At 47.6% G+C, this 22377-nt stretch overlaps 1 protein-coding gene across 5 annotated transcripts in view; it reads left to right on the top strand.

The window, feature by feature from the left end:
- Nucleotides 1-260: 260 nt before the first annotated feature.
- Nucleotides 261-22377, top strand: part of LOC147419289 (uncharacterized) — a 116084-nt gene continuing 93967 nt past the window's right edge. For 4 of the 5 annotated variants that reach the window (XR_015187088.1, XM_086505323.1, XM_086505322.1 and 1 more), the window contains exon 1: nt 261-567. Coding sequence is in view for 4 of the 5 variants with exons in the window: in XM_086505323.1 (XP_086361449.1) it covers nt 368-567 (200 nt within the window). In the remaining variant the exon portion in view is untranslated. The remainder of the gene's footprint in view (nt 568-22377) is intronic. The other variant, XM_086505320.1, reaches the window with a different exon arrangement.

Below are 22377 nucleotides of genomic sequence, written 5' to 3'. Positions count from 1 at the left end.
AGTTGCAACCCTTTTGCTCGATTCAATTACCCTCTTTAGTAGCTCTTTGTCATATACGGAGCACTCTGGGACACAACTTGCTTCTTCCCAAGCTGAGCTATTATTGGTGCCTATTAATAGGTTCTACTCATTTTCTCATATCACCTCAACAAAAGCCAAGGCGACAACAGTCAGAACCAACTAATTAAGTAACCAGCTGCGCTCCAAACTATGTCAGATTATGTAGGCAAAGACCCACAACTTACTAAGCGGGACTAGTTTTTTTGGGACGCTCCTTCCCCCGACAAATCTGAAGTTTTTGGCCAACTAGGCTTAGAGTAGCAACATGCTGAAAGAAATATAGCTTAAACCCAGTGTCGAGCAAAGCATGAGGCTGGTGGTGCGGTCTTGCTGTGGGGACTGCAGGGCTCGCGTGGGCTTGCTCTACTTGGGCAACCGCTGCCCTCCTCTCGAAACGCCGTGCCTTCTGCTATCCACCCGTAAGGGCCTTCCCTCCTTCATTCCACCCGACCTCCTTCCCTCTCTCCATCCCGACGCCGTCGCACTGCACGCCAGCCCTTTACACTTGTAAGTCTCTCTCTCTCTCTCTCTCTCTCTCTCTCTCTCTCTCTCACACACACACACACACACACACACACACACACACACACACACACGTCTGCTCGAGTCGGCTTCATTTTATGCACTCGTTTAAGCCAACATGGAAGAGGATAAGATTCCATATAGATGTGATGGCTAAGTGAACTGAATGAGAGTCTAGTGCATCAAGATGTCTATCTCGATGAGAAGATTGGATATTATTGTGAGGGTATTAAGAGTTCCGAAAGGATGAGATGGCTGCACAGTGATCTAGGTGCGACAAGAGTTCTAGACGGAATGAGTTTTAATCCAACATCATTACACAAAGTTGCTCTATGCATGATGGCTATGCACGTCTTATTTGGAAGAGGAATTAGCCTACTGTGTGTGTGGTTCTCTTGGTGAGTAATAATGATTAATAAGAAGACGAAGGGGAAAAAGCAGAAGCAGTGTATTGTCTCGTGTATTGGCAAGCCTTTTTGTATATCGCTGTAAGGATGTTCATGTTTGTGAATATGTATGCACGTGAATAATCACATATCTACATATATCAAGGAGAATTGAGTGATTGCCAACTACAAATGACGTATTTGTTTTGCAAGCATTGTTTGAAAACATTATTTTAAATTTTGATTGTCGTTTTGTCTACAAGGAGAAGGACAATAGAGATTGTAAATCGACTTTTTAGAGTCTTGAAATGTCTTACACGTGACTAAGGAGAACATAGTATACAACCCTTTCATGAAGCAAATAATTTTGTTTTGAATTTTTTAGTATCAAATTCCATTGAACAACCATCTTGTGTCATGACTATACCTACAATTAAAGAACTTCTTTGGTTTCAACAACAAATGCTATGTTGGGACCCACATTATACAAAAATAAATACTGTCAAGTTAACCATTTTCATTCTAACATTAATCTGGTTAGTTGCATGGACAATTATCTTCCTATTATCTTTGATAAACTTGTGGTCGGTTCGACACGTAAGAAGCGGTGTAGCTCTTATGCTCTTACTTAAAAAAGTCTTATGATGTGTCGATGGATGTAATTCCTTTGGATGAACAAAGATTTAAACTTATTACCTTAGGATAAATATCGTTTTGAGTAACAACCTATTGGAGTACACTTTTTGAGAGGCTTGAAGGCCGTGAGAAATCGAGATTCACCGTATCCAAGACCTTTTCGTATCGGTAAGACATGTTATCGATGTTGACAACTTCGGACCCATTAATAAAGTGATGGAACTCTTGTAGTGTGTTTGCCTTCTCTCTCATGTGCTTTTCTCATCATTTCTTTATTTTGGATTTTAAAATGCTCAACACCGCCAGGAATAGTAAAACCACAACTCCAAAAGGGACACTTCAAAACCTGGAGGAGAGAGAGAGAGAGAGAGAGAGAGAGAGAGAGAGAGAGAGTTGTTGAAGCTTCTATGCTTTGTTCGAGATGTATGATTTGAATTGTGGTTTTGAAAAAATTATTTGTGAAGGGGAAAGCTAGTTGATAACAACCATAAATCTGTGTCTAAATAGGTTCCCTCCTTTTGTGTGATCTCTGTCATGAAAATTAATTTCTAACCTTCTAAAAGTATTTTCCATCTTTACTTGACAACTTAAGTATGAAAAAAATAAGAGAGAGCAAGAGGAATTGGTTAAAGTGCTTATAGACTTAGTTCGGTAAAAGGCTTGGGACCAAAGGAAAGAACTCTATAAAAGAGCAAGAATAAGTGTTTATTTAATTATCCGAGGTGAAAGGTACAAATCAAGAAAGGGTAAATCTATTCCGAGCAACCTTGATCAATGGTACAAGACAAAGGGGCTTAATTAGAGCAACTATAGGAGTCTAATAGTAGAAACTAACCATGTAAATTTTAAGTATGAATTTTGGAAGGCTTAGGATAAAATTAAAACTTACGAGAGATAGTTTAAATTTAGCAGGTCTAAAATTAGCAGGTTTTGGGACTATATTCAAAGAACCTCCAAAAGAATGTGCTAAGGTTTTGCATGGGGCATGAAGTTCCAAAAGTTTAATTTTTACCGGAGTCCGTTCTAATTTAGGAGGTTTTAAATTAGTAGGTAGAATCTAGCTCGTCAGCTTCATAGAGCTTCCAGAGGATAGTGCAAAAGTCTTGTACATGAGCTAGTTGAATTGAAGGCAAGTATGGTTTTTAATTAATAAAAAGGAAAAGCAAAAGACTAAGGTTAGATTAGCCCTTCCATTTTTAGAAAGTTGACTCTAGTTCCTCTCTTCCAAGTTTGGCTAGGCCACATGTCCAAAGTAGCTCATATATGCTTAATGGGTAGTAGGCAAGTTTTCCTACCTAAAGACAAGCCTAGAAGGAGGGGAGGGAAGGGAGGCGAGTTTTTTCAAGAATAGCAAGGGAGGTACATGTGTAAGCACATGTATCTAGTTGAACTTTAAGTTTTCACTTATGATTAGTCCATGTGATTACTATCCAATTGGGGATTTTTGGCAAGTGTGGAAGGGCAAAAAGAAGAGGGCTCATGAAGATTTTCTTACTCTCATATCTCATGTGTCCTATTGTGGTCTAACAAGTAACTCTCTCTCTCTCTCTCTCTCTCTCATGGGAGCTCAAGAGATGGTCTCCATGCGCAAGCACTTGGCTATGGATGCAAATCCAATCAAGTAGATACATGAAAGCTCATCTTCTTCTTCTTCTCCTTCTCTATTATTCTAACTATGCTAAAAGCTTGCTCATGGAGTAAGCATACTAAAAAAGCACTTCTTTGCTTAAGAAATACTTCTCTTTATCCTTATCTATCTCTTTTCCCGCTGTTCTTTCTCCCCGTTAGGGTGTTTAGGACTTGGGAAAGATGGTTACACCCTGTGTGGTTAATCGAATCATGAAGCTCTTCATTGGTTCAAGGAAGCTCTGCAAGAGCATATGACGTGTGCATTGTATTGGAGCCACATGGACAAGCTACTGCTACAGTCGGTATCTGTCTTAATTAGCTTAGGATCTAGCCTGACAATTTCATGAGCCTCTAGAAGGATGTGCATGATCAGACAGGTCATATTTGTATATCCTTACTTGCATAGTACAGTCACTTAAGCTATAGACATACGAACAATCACTTAGGTCATTTATCAATAAGTGACTATGACATGACATTTATAAAAAGTAGGTAGGGCAAATGGCTAAAAGATCTCTAAAAGAGTCACTCGGCGTTCAATTTAAAGACAGTAGAACAAGTACTCGTAGTACAAGCACCCACCAACATTTTCCGTCGTCAACACCTTCATCATCGTCAGTACCCTCAACACCAGCAGTTTAGTACCAGTGTTTTCCACCTACAACAACTGATCAGCCCTAGTGTTTTGCATTATATTCAGTCTCAACGTTTTTGCACAAGATTAACATTTTGAGCCTTAGTATCAGATAAGCCCTAGCGTTTTGCAGATCGTCAGCGTGAGCATTAGATCCAACCTAGCGTTTTTGCATGAAGCATCAACATTTAGCATGTAGCCATTGTATAGCATTTGCGCAAGTAATTAAAGCAAGTACTTGCGTTTCCAACAGAGCGAGGAGGCCCTTGAGGTTGGTTAGGACCCAACATGCGAGGTCGTCTCTCTCTCTCTCTCTCTCTCTCTCTCTCTGCTTGGGGAAGGTATCATTTGAGATAATTGAAGGTGCTCAGAAGGTTCCACCCTTTCTCAACACTAAAGACAAGATTTTTGAAACCGACCAGTACATGAGGGACTTGGACACTGCTTTCGCCAAGGTCCGGGAGGCTTTAGAGAAATCTCAAGAACGACATAAGAAGGCAGCAGATTGACATCATCGAGACTTGAAATTAAAGGAAGACGATTGGGTGTTGTTATGTTTTGGGAAGGCACGCTAAGGAAACGAAAGGGAAAGGAGCGGTTTTTTCCAAAGCTTAGCATGCGGTATTATGGCCCTTTCTAGATTAAAGAAAAGATAAATGATGTCTCCGTTCGACTCAAGCTGCCTTACTTGGAAGATTCACAATGCATTCCATGTGAATCTCTTAATACCTTTTAAAGGTGATGTGCCAGTTGATGGGGAGCCTGATGAGCAACCCGAAGTAGAAGAGAGCGAGGAGATACTCGTTGTTGAGCAGATTTTGGCACACAAGGAAAGAAAGTGGAAAGGTAAAGTGATTCGGTGGTTCTTGGTTAAATTCAAGAACTGCCCGGCATTAGATGCGAAATGGATGGAGGAGGAGGACCTAGCAGATACTCTCTCATTTGACATGTTTGAGTGCAGGAACTGAAAGATGTAACGACTGCAGCATTTCGGTCTCATAAATCTCTATAAACATGATCGCAATAAGGATTAGGTAATCGGGCATCAGTGAGGTCCGGAATGGATCTACATGCTATTACTAAATACGTTGCTGGCAGTCATGGTTTGAGAGTTGGAATGAATTTTTCTGTGATTTGTCATGTAATGTCCTGTGATGTGACTGTCGTCTTAGTGTGTTAGGTGCAACGGAATGAATGTTTGCGCTTTGCTCAAGATGAGTGCTTCGAACTCTGCTCAAGGTTCCTTTTGTTCTTATGGAAGGTAGAGCCTTCCGTTCTTATTGAGAGAATGCTATGATCACAAACAAAGTGAATGGACACTGTGCGTGCAAGTGTATGAGACTGAGAGATAGAGAGAGAAGAGAGATACGACACCAGAGACGTTGTAAAACCCTCCTCCGAAGGCCCCACTCTCGTCGGCGAGAGCGGTCTACTTATGATTGCACAATCTGGTACAAATGGTGTGCATGAGACTGATGCAAGTCTAGGCTATGTCGACGATGACGACAGGGATGACGAGGTCGACCTAAGGGCTTGTATCTACTGTCCAAAAACGCTATGGGCTGTTGTTGTGGAGCAAAAACGCTAGGTCTCTTGGGGGGGTTCTGCTGAGAAGGTGCCTGTTGAGCATGTGCTCTTGTAGCCTCTTCTACCAAATAGTGCTAGCTCTAGTTTGCTTATATACAAACTTAGCAAAATTGCCCTACCTACTTTTGTTGGAAAGTCACTTAAATTAATAAGTGAAAAATGCCAAAAATAGGTAAAATAGGCTAAATGCACTGGAAAATTCCCCTCACTGATTTTGATAGGAATGCTTATGATCATGTTGTGTGCAACCAGAGGATATGCATCTACACTAAGTGACTGGGCATGCACGGTCTACGAATAGACTCACAAAAGTGCCAGATCACTTCTAATCTAGACTGACTGAACCCTTGTCGTGCTGTAGCTTGTCCACGGACACATAGGTTGGATGTGTCACGTGACATCCCCTCCTTTTCAAAGTGAGGTACTGGTACTGAACTGTATGACGTCGAGGGAGATCGCCAATAGCATCAGGGATCCTGGAAGGGACTCTTCGCCGGCCCACTCTGATGTCTGGGTCGTGCGGTACTTGAACTTCATAAAGGTATGCAATGCCTTCTTCTTTGGGCTGTGTCGAAAGCGACACAAAGTCTTCTGTGGCTCCTTCGATGCTTCAACTTCGTCTAGAGTCATGCTTCTTTCTTCTTCAAGAATCTCCACGATTGAAAATTCCTGAAACCACTTCCAACACAAAAACATGAACATACCCATTCCATGTAAAGTGAATGGAATTTTTTTTGTCTTCGCTAAAGACTGTGTATGTAATGTAGATGAACATAGAGACGGAGTGACAACCCGTTCATCAAACACATGCAATCGAATCTTTCTCTTATGATCTAAATCAATCAACTGTGGCAATTCACAATGGGAATGTCCATGCTTGGTGCTCATACTTTTATGTGCTCTTTCTTCAAATGTGTCGTGCCAAGGAAGAGACATGGAATGTGACTTCCTTATATACATACTTTTCAGCATTTCATGAAAAATCCGCATACATTCGTGCTCATTCATTAGTGAAACGTGCTCAACATACAATATGTCATGCCTAGGAAAAGGGATCACATAACGATGTTGACTAAACTACAGGAAACGATCACGAATGAAACATTCAAACAATGTGTGTGTAGGTTAGCTTCGCTAGAAAAAGCATCAACTAACTCATCATCCTTGTGAACAATCACATCATCTTCATGCAAATCATCCTGCTTGTGAGAAATCACATCTTGATCATCCAAATCATCATGCTTATCATGAACATCCAAATCATCATGCTCATCATTATCATTCAAATCATCATGCGTATCATTGTCATTCAAATCATCATGCTTATCATCATGAATCAAATCATCATGCTTCTCATAATCATGCAAATCCTGTGTGTCATGCTTGGGAGAAGAAGAGATTGAGAGAGTCTCCTTTTCCCGAATCTCTTGCATCTGTGCCTGAACTTGAGAAAAGAGTCGCAACATCTCTTGCATTCTTGCTTTGGTCTCGCGATCAAATCTTGCTTGACTTTCTTTTTCTTCCAAGTCGTACTGACGCTCTATGGTTGCCACTTCTTCTTCATAGTCACGATCTATGGTTGCCATTTCTTCTTCGTAGGCCTTTCTTTCTGCTTCTCTTTCTTGGCGTTCTAACTTCCTTTCCATAAACAACTGCGTCAACTCTTGTATAGGAGTTATCCGGCTCGCTGTTGCTCCTGCGCGTTCCCCTCCCCCCCCCCGCCTGCTCTTGCTCCCCCTGTTGCCCCCTTCGCCCTCGCCCTCGAGCTGCCCCTGTTGCGCGCTGCCCCTGCCTGCGCGCTGTCTGTCCACGCGCGCTGCTGAGCTTACACCCAGCCTGCGCGCAGCCCAGCCAGAGTGCAGCCCCGCCCGCTGCCCCCCCTGTTGTTCGCTGCCCGCTGCCTCGCCACTCCAGCCCCTTATCCCCACGCCCCCCCCCCCCCCCCCCCCCCCTCCTCCTGAGGCCTCGTTTGAATTGCCTGGCAGTGGATTCTCAGTTGGTTTCTCCTTGCCGAGCTCTCAAGCGTTGGCCTTCTCGTCCGCCCTTCTCCTTTAGAGCAGCAGACACTAATGGAGGCTCATGCTCCATCTCAGAGGGACTCCTCCGAAGCCCCCTCGCCCGACACCGCTGAGCCCACCATTCGACTTGCTCTCTCACCGACAGAGCAAGCGAGCCTAGCCGATGAGGTAGAGCGTCTGCAGGCGACCTCGGTCATTTGCAAGATTCTCGGCACCCGACCCAGTAGAGGAGAGCTGCGTGACCTTCTCCAGGCCCGCCTTCTCGCAGAGGTGGGCAAGATTTTGGATGTCCAGATCCTTGGATGGAGGTACTACCAGATCGAGTTCGAGACTTCCGAGATGGCCTCCAAGGTCATAGCTATGAGTCCACTGGCTATCCGAGCATCACGCGCCCACTTTCGACAGTGGCGACACGGTTTTGACCCGACATCGGATGTGCTCGTAGAGGAGGCAGACATCCCCATCTCAGTCTGCTTTTCGGGTTTACGGAGGGAGTACCTTCCACTGCTCTCCAAGATTGGCTCCGCCATCGGGACTGTTTTGGAGACACCTCGTACAGCAGCATCAGTAGCTGCCAAGGCGGCCGGCATCCCTTCAGTTCGAGTTTTGGTCAGAGATACCCACACGCTCCCGAAGGTCATCCTTTTGCCTCGGGTGAGTGGGGGTTGGTTTAGGCAGAGTGTGGAGTACTCGGGTCTCCCGAACCAGTGCTTCATTTGCAGACAGATGGGCCACCTAGCGAAGGCCTGTCCACGGAGGAGACCACGACCTGCACCTCAGCCTCAGCCCTAGCCTGCCAAGGCTGGGCCGCAGCCTCAGCCAGCGACAACGCACAGATTCAGAGCCACCCTCCGAGCCTGGGGCTCTTGCAGAGGAGGGGTGGCAGCAGGCCCATGGCCGTCGACGCCAGGGGCCACAGCGACAGCCTGGCACTCAGAGTGGCCCTCAGGTGCCTACTCAGCAGCAGTGGGTTCCCACGGGGAACCGCTTTGGTCCTCTTGAGCAGGAGGAGCCTCCTACGCCAGCCTTCTCTTCCGTTTCACCCTCGCCAGCCCCTCCACCTTCAGATTTCCCCTCTTCCTCCTCATCCCCTCCCCCGCCCTTTGCTCCCGCCCACTCCCCACCTCGCCCCCCTGTCTCTGTCGTCTCGCCCCGCTTCTCTTCTCCTCCATCCCCCCCCCCCCCCCCAAAGCTCCTTCTCCCCCTCCTCCTGCTTCAGTACCACAGTCGACTCAGGAGACTGGTCCCTCGCCGGCGGCTAGGAGATCTCTTGGCAGCGCTTTTGCCACGAGTCGCCTAGCGAGTAAGGGTCAGCCCTTCTTGCGGCCCCCTTTGCAGATTCAGACATCTTCCCTTGCAGCTATCCCTCGTGGTCTGACGAGCATTGACCTCCGACGCCACTGGGACTTCTTCGATTACGGATTCACTCGCTTTCTCGGCGATTCCGCAGTAGACCACGAGGCAGCCTGCTTCAGGGTCCACGCTTTGTTCCTCGCCGCTAGGGGGACAGAGGCCTTGGACTCAGCAGTTGGTTTCTCCTTTCCTCTCTGCGGTAGGATCGAGACAGAGTGGTCCCTCGACTCAGTGGTGGGATGGTTGCATACACAGGTTCTGGAGTTCTCTCACCACATGGGAGAACTTGGAGTTACAGATTTGCTACAGACTTTGTGGCCACTGGCCAAGTTTGCGGTGACACCCCCAGACTCAGCAGGATGTAGGCACATTGTGGTGTACTTTTTTGCTGATACACAGTGTTTGCCTTGCTATGTATACATACATGAGGACTCCTGGACAGAGGAGGTTGCTTTACGCTCGGCTCGCTCTGCTTGGGCTTGGGCCAGGCACTCACTACAGGCTTGCCTATCTAGAGGACGCTCGGATGCGGATTACTCCCCATCCAAGCCTGCCTCGAAGATAGCCCGTCCTTCTGCTGCTGCAGCATCTATTCTCTCTCGCTCCCCATGAGGATCGTCTCATGGAACGTGCAGGGATTAGGTGGGCCCCAGTTTCAGCGACAGTGGGGCCGATTGCGGCAGGAGCTTCAGCGTTGCCTTGTGTTAGGAGAGATTGATCTCCTTATGCTCCGGGAGCACCATTTGTCTGAGAGCCGCATCCGGCGCTGTGGTCAGATTTTGCGTGGACGTTATGATTCCTTTTGGTCAGCTGCTTTTGGACCTGGAGGCATCCAGGGTGGGGTATGTATGACTATTGCGGACTCATTGCAGCAGGCCATTGTGGGCAGAGGGATTATTGTGCCAGGCAAGGCTCAGTGGATTACTTTGCAGGTTCAGGGTGGCCTTGTGGGCTTCCTGAACATCTATGCGCCCAATGTGGCGAGTGCTCGTGCAGAGTTTTGGTCACAGATTGTTGAGTCTTTGCCACAGGTTGACCATTGGTGTGTAGGAGGGGACTTCAACATGTTGGAGGACCCTTCTGACAGGATCGGAGGCAGCCATGCTACTGTGCATGGAGTCGAGTTAGCAGCTTGGGAGAGGTTGTGTATGACCTTGAGGGTCTCGGATACATGGCATCATTCTGGCTTTGTGAGGCCTCCAGAGAGTCTTGCCTTCTCTAGATCAGACCGCAGAGTGGGAGGAGTGAATCTATCGCGGATAAATCGCTTCTACACTAGTGACCACTTCAGTGACTTGGGGGGATCAGTGGGCATCCTGGCAGGGACATCCTTCTCGGACCATGCACCAGTGATCCTCACAGTGGCAGACAGGCAGAGGAGTGGGAGCACGATGCTTCGCATCCCAGAGCGGGTCTTGTTGGACACAGCACTCAGAGAGAGGGTAGAGGCTCTTTGGACAAAGGGCATGGACAGCCAGGCTCTAGCGGCAGACAGAGTGGCCTTAGGCCTAGCTCAGCTTAGCCACTTTTTTCTCCAGGAGTCTTTGGCTCGACGGGCCGCAGCGAGAAGAGGAGGAGCAGCGTCTCAGACGAGGCATTGCTTCACTACAGAGGATGTAGGAGCAGCATCCAGACAGTCCATGGTTGGAGGAGCAGTTACAGCAGGCTCGACATGAGCTTGTTTGCACAGAGGAGAGGCGCCATGAGTTTGCCTTTCACCGACAGGCATCTTAGTGGACTCAGGTAGGTGACAGAGTGACAGGTGCGTTTTTTGAGACAGTAGGACCTCGGCACTCGCATGCCAAGGTCACTCAGCTGAGGAGACCCGATGGGTCAGTTGCTTGTGAGCCTGAGGATATGCGTGCAGTTGCTACTGACTTTTACCGTGAGCTACTGACGGCTGAGCCCCAGTCAGAGAGACAGGATGCATGCAGGGAGCAGGTTTGGGTGCAGATGCCTTGTCTTGTGACTGAGGAGATGCGCCAGAGGCTGGAGATACCTCTTCAGCTTGAGGAGCTGCACACGGCTCTTAGGGTCCTTCCTCGTGGTAGTTGTCCAGGTGAGGATGGGCTGACTCCCAGTTTCTTCTTGGAGTACTGGGACTTGCTTGGCCCAGATCTTTGTAGTGCCTTTCAGTACATTCTGCACACAGGAGTGATGCCGGATAGCATGAGTGAGGGCCTGATTTACCTCATTCCAAAGGAGGGTGGCTCCTTGGATGAGATTCGACAGTGGCGCCCCATCACCATCCTCAACTCAGCCTACAAAATTCTTGCCAAGGCTCTGAGTTTGAGGATTCAGCCACTTTTGGAGAGCCTTATACATGGGACTCAGACAGGTTTTGTCAAGGAACGCAGTATCCTTGACAACATCTTCACTTTCTGGGAGGCTTCTGCCCTGGCACGTCTCCGTGGGGAGGACCTTGTGATTCTTCTTCTCGATTTTGAGAAGGCATATGACAGAGTTGACTGGGACTTTCTAGAGGGCATGCTTCGCAGGATGGGCTTTTCAGATGCTTGGATCAGAGGGGTGTCGGCTTTGTACAGACAGGCTCACAGTCAGGTGCTTTTGGCAGGAGGTAGAGGAGAGCGCTTCATGCTCACACGATCGGTCAGACAGGGTTGTCCTCTTGCCCCCTTTCTCTTTCTGTTCTATGCGGAGGCGATGAGCAGATTTTTGGTGTCACAGCAGGTTGGTTTGAGGGGCTTAGCACTCCCGATACGGGGAGATGAGCTTCTGGACGCTGAGTTTGCCGACGACTCAGCCTTGTACTTAGAGGGCCAGGAGGCCAATTTACACAGGTGTGGGCAGGCTCTTGAGACCTTCTGCTGTGCATCGGGCGCATTGATCAACTGGAGAAAGACAGTGGCTTTCTCGGTTGGCAGTGCTCCTGCGCCAGAGTGGATGCCAGGAGAGGGTTTCAGGTGGATTCCCCCAGGGACTGCAGTTCGATACTTGGGTTGTCATGTTGGTTTGGATTTGTCCCCCGAGCAGCAGATTGCTCCTCTTCTCCTGTCCATCAGGAGAAAGCTGTTCCACTGGAGCTCAGCACGACTTTCGCTGGCTGGTAGAGTAGTAGTTGCCAACCAGGTGTTGTTGGCAACTATGTGGTACATCACTTCTTGCTGGATCTTCTCGAGTTCTTGTATCAGCCAGGTAGAGAGGCTGATCAGGAACTTCCTTTGGTCAGGTCGCGACACTCAGGTTGCCCGAGCCAAGGTGGCTTGGTCGGTCATCACACTTCCTTGTTCTCAGGGAGGGCTTGGGATCATTGATCCAGCACAGCAGAGCAGAGCCCTTCTTGGGAAGCTCGTCGTCAGAGGACTTCTTCCAGGCGAGGAGCCCTGGAAAGAGTTCTTGCTGCAGAGGCTTCGTGCCAGGGTGCCTCAGTCAGGAGGCCCTTGGCAACCTTCGACCAGATGGATCTTTACAGAGTTGCGCCGAGTTGGTTTGAGCAGGAGATTGGAGGACCGATGCGCTGTGAGTTTGCTTCGCTCTTGGGAGCTCTTACGGCGTGGCCTAGAGCAGAGACAACCGACATGCACGGAGGAGCGCCTACGACAGCCCCTCGTCTGGAACCCCATGGTTAGCACTCAGAGAGGCCACCTGGTTGGGAGTAAGCCTCATGTGTCATGGGGTCCCATGGCAGCAGGTCCAGCGCGCTCTCTAGGTGACTGGCTAGAGTTCACAGGTTTGTCAGAGGAGGTGCAGGGTGTCCAGCTACAGGGCATTAGAGGGGTTCAGAGCATGTATCAGGACATCTCAGAGTCAGTTCCAGCTGAGTGGCTCACGCCTCTCGAGCCAGTAGCACCCCGATGGATGGGAGCCTTCACACGACTGGAGGTTCTCATCTCAGTCAGGGCTTGTTCAGAGACTGTCCCAGCCCTGTTCTTTGAGCTTCAGGGTGGGGGACGATTACAGTGAGTTACAGTAGAGGCCCCGCAGGTGGCAGAGTGCTGTTTTCAGAGGATCCGAGTTGTGGGCATCTGTGGGAGGACTTGCGTCATAGACCCTGACCCAACAGCTCTCGAGACAGGACACTGGAGGCTATGGGCTTGGGAGTGTTGTCCAATGGCACGAGTACAGTGGGACCTTGGTGAGTGGCTATGGAGGGACCCCTTCTCTTCTGCAGACCGCCCAGGAGTCCCTTTCTTTCAGTACACTATTCGGCTTGGACGTCATATACTTGCAGCGCAGAGAGAGGTCCGCCCCGCTGCAGCACGTCATTGGCAGGAGGAGAGTCTCACAGTTGAGTTCTTGGCAGCTTTTTGGCAGAGGCCGTGGGACTCCAGACAGCCGAGGCGCGTCACTTTGTTCCAGTGGTTGGTTGCACACAAAGCCACAGCAGTAGGGAGCTGGCTTGTGCATAGTGGTCTCTCGGCCGCATGTACAGCCTGTGACCAATTGGTGGAGAGTCAGCGACATTGTCTTTGGGACTGTCCTTCGGCCCAACAGGTGTGGCTACGAGTTCTTCGGCTGATGCCTGCCCTCTCCGCGGCTCGACAGTACACTTGGGGGGTAGCGGCTTGGTCCACCCTCACGGGCCCGGCACTACAGTTTGAGCTATCTTCCACCAGCAGGATGATAGTGATACAGGGGGGGCGACGTGCACTCCAGTCTGCTACAGACCTTACTCCACAGGAGTGGTGCAGTGAGAGAGAGGAGTGCTGGGAGCTCATCAGCGGCCTAGCTCTTTGGTTCATCTGGCGGGCCCGTTGTTTCCGCATCTTTGAGGCTCGCCCTGTGCCACTAGCAGAGACTGCTCGTGACTTTTGGCTAGAGCTGATCCATACTCTCAGAGGACAGCTTGAGGGACTACAGGGCAGCTCCGACCGCATGCGGGAGCGCCGCGAGGCTTTCCTTCGACTCTGGCCCCCTGGGCCTTTCTACACCATGGTCCAGGGGGTGCTCAGATGGCACTACTGTCCACCTGTGTGGCTCTTCCCTCCTCCCATTTCTTGATCTAGCCCCATTGTATATATGCTGTTTTTTCATTGGGAGAGTCTCCCCATCATGCTTGTTGTAGCCCTCTCTTGCAGAGGTGGATGTAGCCCTATGGGCAGTTTTCATTAACTAATAGAAGGATCTTTTTCTTGGAAAAAAAAAAAACTCTTGTATAGGAGTTAGTGCAATCCTTGGCGTAGATGGGGAAGGGGGAGGGTCGGAAAAACCTCCTGGTGGGGAAAATTCTTCTTCGCCTCTCTCTTGCTCATCACCTCCAAGCGAAGTATCCATTCCGCTTCGAGCGATGACCATCCACTGAAGTCGTCGGTTCTTATGGGTTCTTGTGGTCTTGGGTTCTTAAGTCGTGGGTTCTTAAGTTCACGAGGAACTTGGGTTCTTGGGGGTCTTGAGGTTCTTGAGGTTTTCTTTCGCTTGCAAACCGCGTTTGAAAAGGATCTTCTCTTTACCCGAGTTCTACTCCTTTCTGCGGGCGCACCCCTTGGCGGCCTTGCGCTCTCACCAAGGTTGCTTTTTCCCACCTCACATCGATTGGCCGGCCGCTAAGTGCACGGTTCGCTCTCAATGAGTGAAAAGAGGCACAAGGGGAGGCTGGACAAGCCCTTCTTTCCTGGGATTCCTGTCACTCTTCAAAAACACGATTAGGAATCGACACGCCCAAGCGAACTTGAGTTCGTGCGACCGCACCAAGCAAAAAAAATTCTTGTGATTCTTGTGGTTCTTTCCTTGAGTGATACAGAACACTGCCAAAGCTCTGATACCAATGTTAGGTGCAGCGGAATGAATGTTTGCGCTTTGCTCAAGATGAGTGCTCCGAACTGTGCTCAAGGTTCCTTTTGTTCTTATGGAAGGTAGAGCCTTCCGTTCTTATTGAGAGAATGCTATGATCACAACAAAGTGAATGGACACTGTGCGTGCAAGTGTATGAGACTGAGAGATAGAGAGAGAAGAGAGATACGACACCAGAGACGCTGTAAAACCCTCCTCCGAAGGCCCCACTGTTGTCGGCGAGAGCGGTCTACTTATGATTGCACAATCTGGTACAAATGGTATGCATGAGACTGGTGCAAGTCTAGGCTATGTCGACGATGACGACAGGGATGACGAGGTCGACCTAAGGGCTTGTATCTGCTGTCCAAAAACGCTATGGGCTGTTGCTGTGGAGCATAAACGCTAGGTCTCTTGGGGGGGTTCTGGTGGGGTTCTGCTGAGAAGGTGCCTGTTGAGCATGTGCTCCTGCAGCCTCTTCTACCAAATAGTGCTAGCTCTAGTTTGCTTATATACAAACTTAGCAAAATTGCCCTACCTACTTTTGTTGGAAAGTCACTTAAATTAATAAGTGAAAAATGCCAAAAATAGGTAAAATAGGCTAAATGCACTGGAAAATTACCCTGACTGATTTTGATGGGAATGCTTATGATCATGTTGTGTGCAACCAGAGGATATGCATCTACACTAAGTGACTGGGCATGCACGGTCTACGAATAGACTCACAAAAGTGCCAGATCACTTCTAATCTAGACTGACTGAACCCTTGTCGTGCTGTAGCTTGTCCATGGACACATAGGGTTGGATGTGTCACGTGACAAAGTGCTAGATGTGTCGTGTCTAGTGCGTTGGTACCTCGAGTCAGTGTCTACTGAGACAGTTTATGGCCTCTGTCTGTTTTGTAGGCGTAATCGAGGGCGATTAGAATTCTGTCATGTCACAAACTGATGATGTGGTAGCCCTTGCTGTACGGACAGTACGAACAGAGCAATACGGACAGGCTGACGTGGCAGAGTGCCACGTGGCAGACAATACGGATTTTTGGGTTTTACGCTGACAGTGCTGACGTGGCAGAGTGTACGGACTTCCGCGTTTTACACTGGCTGCTAATGTGGCCTAGCTGTACGGATTTTCGTAATTAGCGTTGTTGCTTTTTATTGGCAGATTTTAGCCAAGTTGCTTTTGGGAAGCATTGCTTTTGAGTTTTAATGGTTTTGGGGCTTTGCTTTTAGCAACCCTTGTAATCCTTATAAGTGACCCAAGGCGGCTCCCTTCTCAGAGCATCTCGACGTAGAGTCTGAGAGCGAGCACTCGTGGGAAGTTGTACTTCGCTCACAGATTAATATAAAAGAAATACGAAAGGGGCACCAGTCTTTGGGGCCAATCTCTCTTGGCACAGGAGTACGCTGGGCCGTGTCGACTCTTAAATTTGTGGAGTGTTTTGTAGTGAATCTTTGTTGTGTCGCGGCAGAATCTTGACTTGGGGTGTCCAAGTTTGTTACACAAACAATACATTCATGAGAGAGCACCTGGTGAAACCGGCCTGTTCAATCCAAAAAGGGCGGTAGACTTTACTTTAAACCTTGATTTAGCTTTCACCCATTATTAGTCGTCTATTTTACCTGTACTTTCAAGACACATCAAAGGGGAGAGGGATACAGGCTGCTAGATTGCACCTGTATGAGTGGACAGACACCAGATTGGCCCCTAACTTAGGCGCCCCTTTCGGTATTTCTTTATTGTTCAAAAGAGGGAATAAATGCTGTGGTTCCTACAAGCTGCCCCGCACAAACTCGGCTGAATTTCCACTGTTCCAGCCCGATTTCGGCAGCATAACTGTACTAGAACCCTTCACGGTCAGTATTCCCACGCATTGACTGACTTTCCCGACGCATACGGGCACTTTGCAAAACCTGGCGAGAATCTGCAGCACGCTGAATTCTCTGTTTTCAGCCCTGAAAATGCGCCAGATCGCCTGTACAGCGGTCCCCTTGCGTCCCCGAACCTCCTGGGGGTATTAGGGTCCGTTTAGGGCCAAAACCCTAAACCTGCAAAAATACACAGCAGGCTGTAATTCACTGTTTCGGGCTCCGTTTCGCGTGCCGGTCGCATCCCTAGCAAGTCCTCGAGCTCCCGCACCTGTAGGGCTACTTGCCCTTTGAATCGGACGAGATTTCTGGCGTGAAACCTCTCCGAATTCACCTGTACCTGCGGGGGGATTAGCCGCTAGCTAATCCAGTACCTGTGCAAGAGGCTCTTGCCTCGGCAATCGCGCATGAACCCACACAACTGTACATTGGTCAAATGAAGAGCCCACTAGAGGGGCATAACATACTGCCAAAGGGGAGAGAGAGGGCAGTGCGTAGCGTGCAGGGCATCACTCCTGGCACCGCACTGTGCATAAGAGGGAAAGCAAGCACTCCATAGCTCTTAACCTGTGACAGAGACTTGCAAAATGAGCCTCCCAGCTATAAATCACGTTTTTGCCTTCTCTATAAGTAGTAAACTGGCCTCAGAGTGCCAAGTGTCACTCATTTGTGCATTTTCCCGCTTTAGACCCTCGGGTCTAAAAATATCTCACCTGCAGCCTCTGTTGACTTGGCCACAGAGTAACAAAATGATCCCCATGTCAAACTGCACGTAATGACGCGAAGACATTTTCAGGTCCCAAAATAGCAGTTCCCTAAATTTTAGGAGATGCTGCCATTGTATCTTTCTAGGTCATCCGACCCTCTTTGTACACTGCGGCCACATCCAAAACTGAAATGTAGCCTCTGTAGCAAAGGATTCCACTTTGGCTAGTCAATGACCCCACTTGGCTAACCATAGTCCTTGTCCAACCTTAGTGCTCTCTTGCCCTCAGGCCTGGACTCCCTCTGGACAGTTCCACACTAGCTATGCAATGCAGGGCAGTTAGATTTCCCGAGGGGTGTTTCCAAAAAGTGAAAGTAAATAGATAATAAGAAAGAAATCAACAAAAAGGATAGATAGTAGTCACACGCTGGTGACATACCCCCCTCTTGAAATCTCAAACGTCCTCGTTTGCATCTATGTCGTACATGCTTACTGTCAACACTGATGTATTCAACACGTGTCGACACATATACGACACATACATGCTCATTGTCAACCCTGGTGTATTCAACACCTCGTCGACTCATGTATTGCCTGCGTGTGAACCCTGTCCCAATGACATAGTGGTAGCTGCGCACTCTGCCATTGCTTTGAGTCACTAACTTTCCAATGACAAAATGGTAGCTGCACATTTTGCCACTGTCTTATAGTACACGTTGGATCCCGTAACACTTTCGAGCATACCCAAACCGACAGTTTAAGAATGCAGTTACACATGTACTCTTCAATAGAAGCAATCACTGTATCCTTGACAAACTGACAAGAAATACTCACTTCTATAGCACTAACCAAACTTTTGGACATTCCATAAGAGCAATTGCCAAACTGACAATCTGTACAGCTCTAACATTCATGTAACAGGTATTTGATTTGAGCTCACTTTAAATACCATGTACATCATTTGTTTCAAAAGCCATTGTCACACTGACAATCCATGTAGCTTTGAAACTCAAGGGGTCAAGGTAGGTTGCAAATCGAAGGCTTCCAGGTAAAGTGATAACACAGTTGGTGAGTGTGCAAGTTCACCTTCTTCCATCCACTTAGCATCCATTGGTGGATAGTTTCTGAACTTTACCAAGTAACGCCTAGCAACCTTGCCTTTCACTTTCCTTTCTTTGTGTGCCAAAATCTGTTCAGGGACCAAGATCTCGTCAAGTTCCTCGACTTCCGGCTGATCTTCAGCTGGCATATCTTCTGGCACATCACCCACATAGGGTCTGAGAAGACTCACATGAAACGCATTGTGAATCTTCCAACTGTCAGGCAATTTCAGCCTATATGCAACATCACTGATTATGTCGCACACTTGAAAAGGCCCATAGTAACGCATGCTGAGCTTTGGAAACACTCTTTCCTTGCCCTTCATCTTCTTTAACCTTGCCTTTTCAAAGCGTAAAAGCACCCAATCACCAAGTGAATATACCACTTCACGACGGTGACGATCAGCTGCTTTCTTTTGCTTTGCCTGAGTCCTTTCTAAGGCCACTTTGACCTTCTTGTACATTTCATCCATGTCTTGAACATACTTATCTGCTTCAAATATCTTGTCCTTTGTATGCAGTATGGGAGGAACTTTCTTGCCACCTTCAACTATCTCAAAGGGTGCCTTGCCAGTTGATGAATGCACTGTATTATTGTATGCATACTCCACCAATGGCAAATACTGCTCCCACTTTCCTTTATGCTCTGACACATAGCACTTGAGCAGATCTAGGACAGTAGAATTTGCCTCTTCCGACTGCCCATCTGTTTGAGGATGAAATGACGAAGAGAATTTGAGCGTGGTGCCCATATTCTCAAACAAGCCTTTCCAGAACAAACTAGTCATGCGTGGATCACGGTCGCTAATAATCGACTGTGGCATGCCATGATACTTGAAAATATTGCTCATAAACAAGCGTGCCATCTGATCTGGCTTTATCTTCTTCCTGACAGGAATAAAATGAGCCTGTTTGCTGAATCTGCAAATAATGGTCCAAATACCATCATTTCCTGTCTGCGTTCTCGGAAGATCAAAGATAAAATCCATAGCAATACTTTCCCATGGTTTATCTGGAATAGGTAGTGGTTGCAATAACCCTGGTGCCTTTTGCCTGTCAAACTTGACCTTTTGGCATATTAGGCATTCTCGCACAAAGGCATCCACATCCCTTCTCAATGTAGGCCAATAGAAGAATGTCTCTACCGCTTTAACTGTAGCATCGATACCACGATGCCCTGCATACGGTGGGACATGACTCTCTTCCATAACTTTGCGTCGCAATGGCTTTGTGACACACAATCTGCCATGCATCATCATGAACCCGTCTTTAAGAAGATAGTGTTCATGACGTTGTCCATCCATTAGTTGCTCGAAGACCCTTGCAAAATCTTCATCATTTGCATACTGTTCTCTCATATCATCAAGTTCATGATGATAAGGAATCGACACAGCTGAAATTTGTGGCTTCCTTGACAAGGCATCAGCCACAACGTTCTTCTTGCCTTCCACATGCACAATCTGAAAATGGAACATGGACAAGATATTTGCCCATCGCATATGCTTTTCAGATAACTTTGTCTGTGTCAAGAAGTATCGCAAGGTCTGATGATCCGTTTGGACAACAAAATTTGCACCTAGCAGGTAGTGTTTCCAAGTTAAGAGCACATGAATCACAGCCAGTAACTCTTTCTCATAGACCTGCATGGTCATCTCTGGCCCTTGCAAAATTCTACTCTCATAGGCTACTACCCTGCCATCTTGCATTAGCACAGCACCAATGCTACTACCGCAGGCATCACACTGGACCACAAATGACTTCCTAAGATCTGGCAACACAATGACTGGATCCGAAGTCATCTTTTCCTTTAAGAGATTAAAAGCTAAAATCTCTTTTTGTGTCCATCTAAAGGTGACTGCCTTCTTTTGAAGAGCATGTAAAGGTGAAGCAATCTCAGCGAAATTTCGGATAAACCTTCTGTAATAGGAGCATAGTCCCAAGAAGCTTCGGACATCATGCACCGTCTTCAAATTTGGCCATGACTTGGTCGCTTCAACTTTTGCAGGATCCATTCTGACACCATCCTTTGAGACAATGTGTCCCAGAAAGTGAATCTCTTCCAGAAAAAACTCACTTTTCTTTGCATTGATGAGCAACCTATGACTGCGTAGCTCTTTGAACACAATGGCCAAGTGATGCCTATGCTCCTCTTCATTCTTTGAGTAGACTATCATGTCATCAAAGAATGTACCAACAAACTGCTGGTGTGGACGGAAAATTCTGTCCATCATCCTATTGAACGTAGCAGGAGCATTTGTGAGACCAAAGGGCATCACTAAAAATTCGTAAAGGCCAAACGTTGTTCTAAAAGCAGTCTTGTGCACATCCTCTGATCTAATGCGGATCTGATGATACCCACTCTTTAGATCTATCCTGCTAAACATAGCTGCTCCTTCTAATTTGTCCATAATATCATCAATTCTAGGTATAGGGAACCTATTCTTGATGGTATTCTTGTTCAGTGCACGGTAGTCGATGCACATACGCCATGAGCCATCTTTTTTCTGCACCAACAATACTGGAGAACAGAATGGAGATGAACTGGGCTGAATCAGCCCTTTTTCTAACAGCTCCTGTACTTGGCCCATTATCTCTTTCTGCTGAGCCGCACTAACCCTGTACGGAGGCTTGTTTGGTGGGCTACTGCCTGGCACCAAATCTATCGCATGGTCCTCGGGTCTCTCTGGCGGTAATTGAGACGGTAATGAATCGGAAAAACAGTCACTATACTGTTGTAAAAACATTGACCTTTCTTTATCTAGCACAGATAAATTTGATTCATCACAATCTGACACTTCACGTGCAAAAACCAAGTACGCAGAAAGATGCTTTTTCATTACAGAAGTAATAGCAGAAGCTGATACAGTAGGAATAGACTCCCCTTTAAGCTTTACATCCAGAATGTGAGTCTTTCCCCTGCTCTGTACAGTGATCTTTTTGTTGTAGGCATCCATGATTCCCTGTACACGAAACAACCAAGGAATACCTAACAACACATCACATCCGTCCAGTGGCATGATGTAAAATTCTTCAGCATCTACATAGGACTGGATATGTAGACGCAACTTTCCAATGATGGGTGTCACAGCCTCTGTATGGCCAGGACATGCCAAACCTGCCTCTGCTGTATACCCCATCTCTTCAGGTCTGATTCCCAACTTTGAAGCCAATTCTGGGGAAATAAAGTTGGCTTTGGCACCTGGATCAAAGAAGATAAGCACTGTTTGATCCCTAACCTTTCCCCATGCTCTGCAAAGCTCACTTGCATCTGAATTTGGCTTGTCGCCCACCATATCTGGCACTAGACCAGCCATGGGCTTCTTTCCTTTCTTGTCTTCCTTGTCTTCAGAATCAGCTGGCCTTTTCTTTGTAGGACAGTTATAAGCAATGTGGCCAGGCTGCTCACATATAAAGCATTTGTTCTCTGTCCTCAGGACCTTCTTTTGCTCTTCTGACTTGCGAGGAAAACGTCTTTTCCATTTCTTTGCTGGTCCTTTTTCTGATTCAGCCGTAGCTTTGTCTTTCCCTGCGTTGGCTGACTCCTGAGTCCCTTTAGGAGCCTCATTGGGAACGTGCTTCTTGGCTGAATTTTTCTTGCCTGATCCTGCCTTGACGCCAGTGTTAAATTCACAATCTTCTCCCTTGAGCAAACCATTGCCAGTGTTTGCTACCTCGATGAGCTGCGTCAAAGTAGTGACTTTGGTCTTTGTGCAGTATTTTCTCAATCCTTTGGGTAGGCCACAACAGTATTTTTCTATCTGTTCTGTCAATGGCACAAATCTATAGGAAGTTACTGGAAGTAGAGCTTTCCAAAACTTCCGATTGTAATCATCCAGATTTCTGCAAGTGGCAGCATTAAGCTGGTGCCATTCTGTCATGACATCTGCTTCGAAATCATCAGATAACCAAGCTGCTGCAAAAATCTGCTTGAAGTAAATCCATGTGGACGGAGCTTGCCCTTGAAGCAATAAAGTTGTCCACCATTGTCCCGCATTCCCTGTCAAGAAAGTGGCTGCCTTGCGGACCTTTGAAGCCTCTGTAAAGTTTCCCCCTGCATAGGCCTTATCAAACTGCTGGAGGAATGAAAGAGCCTTCTTCCTGTCATCAAACCCTGTAAAGGTCGTGAATGACACTCCTTTGCCACCTTC

Source organism: Adiantum capillus-veneris, chromosome 29 (genome assembly GCF_014529385.1).
Source record: "Adiantum capillus-veneris isolate H3 chromosome 29, ASM1452938v2, whole genome shotgun sequence".
In the NCBI taxonomy this organism is placed as follows: Eukaryota; Viridiplantae; Streptophyta; class Polypodiopsida; order Polypodiales; family Pteridaceae; genus Adiantum; species Adiantum capillus-veneris.
The sequence above is the reverse complement of the archived record's forward strand: the minus strand, read 5'-3'. Positions and strand labels throughout refer to the sequence as shown.